The sequence below is a fragment of the Mandrillus leucophaeus genome, unplaced genomic scaffold (genome assembly GCF_000951045.1).
Source record: "Mandrillus leucophaeus isolate KB7577 unplaced genomic scaffold, Mleu.le_1.0 Scaffold70, whole genome shotgun sequence".
In the NCBI taxonomy this organism is placed as follows: Eukaryota; Metazoa; Chordata; class Mammalia; order Primates; family Cercopithecidae; genus Mandrillus; species Mandrillus leucophaeus.
In genome coordinates this window covers 4,277,553-4,283,552 of record NW_012107586.1, presented here as the reverse complement: position 1 = coordinate 4,283,552, position 6,000 = coordinate 4,277,553, and the positions used below count along the sequence as shown (strand labels likewise).

At 53.3% G+C, this 6,000-nt stretch overlaps 1 protein-coding gene across 5 annotated transcripts in view; it reads left to right on the top strand.

The window, feature by feature from the left end:
• Window positions 1–6,000, top strand: part of TUBA4A (tubulin, alpha 4a) — a 28,642-nt gene that overhangs the window by 21,413 nt on the left and 1,229 nt on the right. The window contains exons 1-3 of one of the 5 annotated variants that reach the window (XM_011964633.1): window positions 2,495–3,416; window positions 5,278–5,500; window positions 5,794–5,942. In XM_011964633.1, coding sequence (XP_011820023.1) covers window positions 3,189–3,416; window positions 5,278–5,500; window positions 5,794–5,942 — 600 coding nt within the window. In that variant the 5' untranslated portion in view covers window positions 2,495–3,188. Of the gene's footprint in view, window positions 1–2,494; window positions 3,417–3,478; window positions 3,652–4,153; window positions 4,300–4,363; window positions 4,515–5,277; window positions 5,501–5,793; window positions 5,943–6,000 lie in introns of those variants that run through there. The other 4 variants (XM_011964636.1, XM_011964637.1, XM_011964638.1 and 1 more) reach the window with 4 other exon arrangements.

Below are 6,000 nucleotides of genomic sequence, written 5' to 3'. Positions count from 1 at the left end.
CTGCCTCAGCCTCCTGAGTAGCTGGGAATTATAGGCTCCTACCACAATGCTTGCCTACTTTTGTATTTTTAGTAGAGACAGGGTTTTACCATGTTTGCCAGGCTAGCCTCAAACTCCTGACCTCAAGTGATCTTCCCACCTTGGCCTCCCAAAGTGCTGGGATTATAGGTGAGAGCTACTGAACCCAGCCATAATATCTATATCTATATCTATCTATCTATCTGTATATATATATACACACACACACATACACACACACACATGTATGTATATATATGTATATATATAGCTGGGTGTGCTGGTGCCTGTCTGTAGTCCCAGCTACTAGGGAGGCTGAGGTGGGAAGATTGCTTGAGCCTAGGAATTTGAGAGCAACATTGCAGTAAGCCATGATTGCACAGCAATCCAGCCTGGGCAAGAGAGCAAGATCCTGTCTCAAAAAAAAAAAAAAAAAAAAATGGGTCTTACAGAACTAAAATTAAGGTGTTGGCTGGGTTGCCTTCCTTCTGAAAATTCTAGGGGAGAATCTATTCCTTCACTTTTCCATCTTCTACAGGCTGCCCATATTCTTTTACTCATGGCCCCTATCCCTCTTGAAAGCCAACAATCACATCATTCTGACCTCTACTTATTTTTGACCTCTTCTTTATTTCTTAATTTTAATTTTTTGGTAGAGACAGGGTCTCACCATGTTGCCCAAGCTGGTCTCAAACTGCTAACCTCAAGTGATTCTCCCACCTCAGCCTCCTAAAGTATTGGGATTACTGGCATGAGCCACCACACTAGGTCTGACCTCTTCTTCTTTGACTCTGACCCTTCTGCCTCCCTCTTTCATTTATAAGGACCCTTGAGATTACATTGGGCCCACCTGGGATAATCCAGGATCATTTCCCTATCTCAAGATCTTTACCTTAATAACATCTTCAAAGTCTTTTGCCATGTAAGGTAACAGTCATAGGTCCTGGAGATTAGGATGTGGATATCTTTGTGGGGGGGGTGGGGGGACGTTCTTCTGCCTACCATCTCTGAAGTGAAACAATTCTTCTGACACACGTTTAGCAAATGCTAACCAGATGTGCTAAGCACTATGGTAGGCACTAGAAACAAAGATGAATAAGACACAGTCCTTACTTGCAATAGTTTGCTATCTATAAAAGCAAGATGGACATGTACACAAATAACTACAGCATGATGTACTATATGCACTAAAATAAATGTCACAGGTACTTACACAGTGCCTTGATGTGAATATGTACATCTCTAAATTCATCTGATACTCACAATCTAAAGTTGTTATTCCCAGTTTTCCAAATGAAGAATCTGCACCTGAAGGTCAAAGAGGTTTTGGGTTTTTCCTAAGATAGCTCAAGTCTCTTACTACATTCATTCTGCTAGGATAGGAGAGCACAAGGAAAAAGAGGTTCAGGGAAGGTGTGCAACCTACTGCCATGTGTCCTGTAGTCACCACGGACGCTTCCTTTGTAGAGACCATGACCTTATTCCCCAAAGCAGCCTCATTATATGCCCCTGTCAGTTTTCTTTTTATGAATGAGTCTTGTTCTCCCAACCAGAAGGCAAGTCTACTGGGAAGAGAGACCTTGTCATATTTCACTATATTCCTTTCCATGCCTTGCCTATTTTGTTGCTAGAGAGTTGCCATCACGAGTTCTTTCATGGTATTGTGTTGTGTTGTCAGGTGATGGGGGAGGGTCGGGTGAATCCTTTCCAAGCGATGTAGAGCCGGGAAGACAGGTTTCTTAAGATCTGCAAACCAGCAGCACCTGGGGCACTGCCAGATGACTTTCCCCAGTAAAGGGAGACAATTAGAAAAGGCAAGGCAGGCCGGGGTGGTTGCTCAGGCCTGTAATCTCAGCACTTTGGGAGGTTGAGGTGGGTGGATCGCTTGAGCTCAGGAGTTTGAGACAAATCTGGACAATATGGCGAGATTTTGTCTCTACTAAAAATTAAAGAAAAAAAGTCTGGGCGTGGTGGCTCACACCTGTAATCCCAGCACTTTGGGAGGCCAAAGCGGGCGGATCATCTAAGGTCGGGCATTGGAGACCAGCCTGACCAACGTGGTGAAACCCTGTCTCTACTAAAAATACAAAAATCAGCCAGGCGTGGTGGTGCATGCCAGTAATCCCAGCCACTCGGGAGGCTGAGGCAGGAGAATCGCTAGAACCCGGGAGGCGGGTGTTGCGGTGAGCCAAGATCATGCCATTGCACTCCAACCTGGGCAACAAGAGCGAAATTCCATTTCAAAAATAACAATAATAATAATAAGCTGGGCATGGTGGTGCACGCCTGTGGTCCCAGCTACCGAGGAGGCTGAGGTGGAAGGATGTGGTAGAAGGATGGCCTTGAGCCGGGAGATGGAGGTTGCAATGAGCTGAGACTGCACCACTGTACTCTAGCCTCGGTGACACAGCAAGACACGGACCAAAAAAAAAAAAAAGAGAGAGAGAGAGCGGGAAAGCAGAAGTTGCTTGAAAAGATAGGGTGGGGAGAATGGAATGAAATGTAGAAAGAAGTGCTTCTGCGGAGACCTGGGGCAGAGTGCTGAGACCATTAACGTGCAGGTTGCAGATCCTGCTCTTGGCTTAGAGACAGAAGAGACCGCGAAAGAATCATCCAAGATATGAGAATCTCGATTTTCTTCTTTTCTCTTCAGAGTCAACAGATATTTTGATAGCTTACAACAATGTTTCCACTATGACATCACTGTCTCCTTTTCACCCACGAAAATGTCAAGGACTCAGTGAGGTTAAGTCACTTGCCCAAGGTCACACAGGGTAGCCTGGAAGAGAATCCAGGTCCTGAGGTCTCCGGGTCAGCACTCCCACAGTCTGGCAGCAGGAGAGCGGGCAGGTGCCCGCAGCGAGGGCATCATAGTGACAGCGCTGATGACGGGGCCACTAACCCGCGAGCCGCCGGCAAGCCGCGGCAGATTCCGGGGTCGGCCCGGGCAGACAGGCTGCGGGGCTCGACTCTGCGGGAGGGCCTAAGGCATCGGCACTCTGGGGCTCAGGCTGTGCAGTTCTGGGTCCTCGGCCGCCCACAGGCGTCGGCGAAAGCCTGCCGCCCGGGCCGGGGACCAGGAAGCGTCAGGCAGCTGGCAAGGGTTCCCCGGGGACGCGCCACAACCTCACAGCCGGCCCGAGTCTCCTGGGAGGCGGGGCTGGAAGGGTATGGGTGAAGGCCAGTTGAGGCCGCTTGGGAAGGACAGCCTCGCCTGCTCCCGACCTAAGTCGGAACATCTGGATGACCGGTGCCTCCAGGACGCAGGTGCAGGTGAGACTCGCCCTGCCACAGCACCCTGCGTCTCCGCGGAGGCCCTAGGGAGCCCAGCGAGTAGGCTTAAAACGAGGAAAGAATGGTTAAAGCCCGAGTCGCGACTCTTAATCCCAGCCCGACAGGTGAGGAACCAGTGCGCAGCTTGGGTAGGGTACGCGGCCAGGCTCCTCCCCTCGGGGGGCCTCTTACCCCTCCTGGGAGGCGTGGCCTGCCGGCCGCCCAGCCTCTAGTGGGCGAGCGGGGAACGCGGGCCCCGCCTCCCGCCTATAAGGGCGGTGCGGCACTGCAGCTAGCGCAGTTCTCACTGAGACCCGTCACCCCGACTCAACGTGAGACGCACCGCCCGGACTCACCATGGTGAGTGCGGCCCCGCCGGGGTCGCGCCCGTCCCCTACTTGCCCCTCTCCTTTAGGGAACTTTCCTTCCAGGCATGCTCGGGGACCTCCACCAGGCGTTCCAGGTCTCCAGGAGGTGCGAGGGTTTTGCATCCTCCCTCCCCAACCCCCTCCTGGTGACTCTGGCCGAGCCGTGTAGTTCACCTTCGGTGGCTGGGGTTGGGGCTTGGGGTGGAGTGCAACTCTTCAGTAACAGAGAGGAACCCTTCTGGCACTCTGCTCCTGCCTTACCGAGCATTTGTGTCCCGACTCTGTATGAGAGTCACACGGGCCTGCGCCCCGTCCTTTCCGCGGGCGAAAGAAGACGCGCTTGGCTGCCCTCTTGCATCCCCAGTCCCCGGTCCCCAGCACTGACCGAGCACGTGCTTGGCATTAGAAGGTGGAAGGGGGTCGGGTTACCTGGTGCCACATCCCCCTTTCCTCTGTGTGTGCATTCCAACTATCCACAGAATCACCCCCCACTCGTGACTCAGCACCCCGCTTCTGAGCTGAGAGGGGTGGTGGGAACGGAGTTCAGCCTCCTGAAGCGAGCCGGCCCTCTCCAGCCGGAGCCCGGGTGCGCGGATGGGCAGAGACAGCTGGCGCTGAGCACTGCGCGGGCCGAGGCCAGGTTGGGGGGGAGGGGGAAGAGGTGCATGTAGGGGGTGGTATTTATAGCCCAGGAGCGGGGGCCGAAACCCAATCCCCGCTTTGGGCTGGGAAATAACTGGAAAGACTCCACCGGGAGAGCGGATGTAGGGCTGGGCTGCAGGATGGCGCCCACCCTGCCCGGGACAAGGCGGGTTACTTCTGGGGCCTAACCACAGGTTCCACTTCCTTTTCTGGGTATTTGGAAACCGTCACCCCGCCATTTCGGTGTGGGAAGGGCGCGCGGGACCTGCCGGACTTTAGTGCTTTAGGGGTTAATTTGGGGCTGACAGGGACGGAGCCTAAGGCAGTGAGTGTCCCAGTACCCTTAAACCTTATTGCTGGCCCCTGCTGTCTGAACTTACAAGCATTACCGTCGCTATTTCCGTGCGGGCTGACACGGGAGATGAAAGTGGTGAAGACACCCAGGGTGTGGGGGTGGAGGTGGGGAGAGGAACCAGATGGGATTGATCCCCAGAGCCAGATAGGATTTAAAGGTGAGGGAGGAGGGCATCCTGATGGCGTGTGGTCAGTTGATGCCAGATTGGATGGTTGAGACACCTCTGCAGCTTACAGGAAAGAAAGAGGGAGAGGGTTCTGTGAAGTCTAGCTGTTCATACTCAAAGCAAAGAATCAAATGGGGAGTCCTCTAGCTGTAAACCCATACCTCTAGGAAACCTTTTTTCATGTGGAGCCACAGAGCTCACTTGACAGATTCCCCACTGAGAAGTGGGCTAAGAGGTTGGCCTGCCCTGCTGGGTGCATCCAGGTGGGGAGTCCTGTACCTGGGAGCCCGGGCAGGCTGCTAGCCTCTTCTCACCTCTGCCCAGCCCCAAGCCTCCACTTTTGCCAACTGAGTCATCCTAGCTGGTAGGCGATAGGGTGGAAGAGAGACTTGCGAGGTGAGGTGAGGACTTGTGGATGTGGGGCTCATGTTGTGTCCCCTCTCTCTATCCCTCAGCGTGAATGCATCTCAGTCCACGTGGGGCAGGCAGGTGTCCAGATGGGCAATGCCTGCTGGGAGCTCTATTGCTTGGAACATGGGATTCAGCCTGATGGGCAGATGCCCAGTGACAAGACCATTGGTGGAGGGGACGACTCCTTCACCACCTTCTTCTGTGAAACTGGTGCTGGAAAACACGTGCCACGGGCAGTTTTTGTGGATCTGGAGCCTACAGTCATTGGTGAGAGAAAGTGGAGACAAAACTGAAGGGGGTGGAGCATGACTCAAAGCTTCTCCCTGGACAGAGAGGGTATTTAGACCAGGCATTCCTGGTCCTGAAAATTCCTAGCCGTATTTGAAGCTGCAGAAGGCAAGCTGATCTCAGACTGGCCTGGGCAGCCGGTCTGGGTTTCTCTCACACACTGATATCTCAGGCTGGCAGGAGGATGAGTCCTCCATGCATCTGGCCACAGCTACCACCCTGGGGGAGGAAGGTCCCTGCTGAGCATAGTTTTGTGGTTTTTGCTCTTCCAGATGAGATCCGAAATGGCCCATACCGACAGCTCTTCCACCCAGAGCAGCTCATCACTGGGAAAGAGGATGCTGCCAACAACTATGCCCGTGGTCACTATACCATTGGCAAGGAGATCATTGACCCAGTGCTGGATCGGATCCGGAAGCTGGTGAGAATTTGTCTTGGGAGGGAGGGAACTTTTGAGACTGTGCTAATGGTCAGGAGTA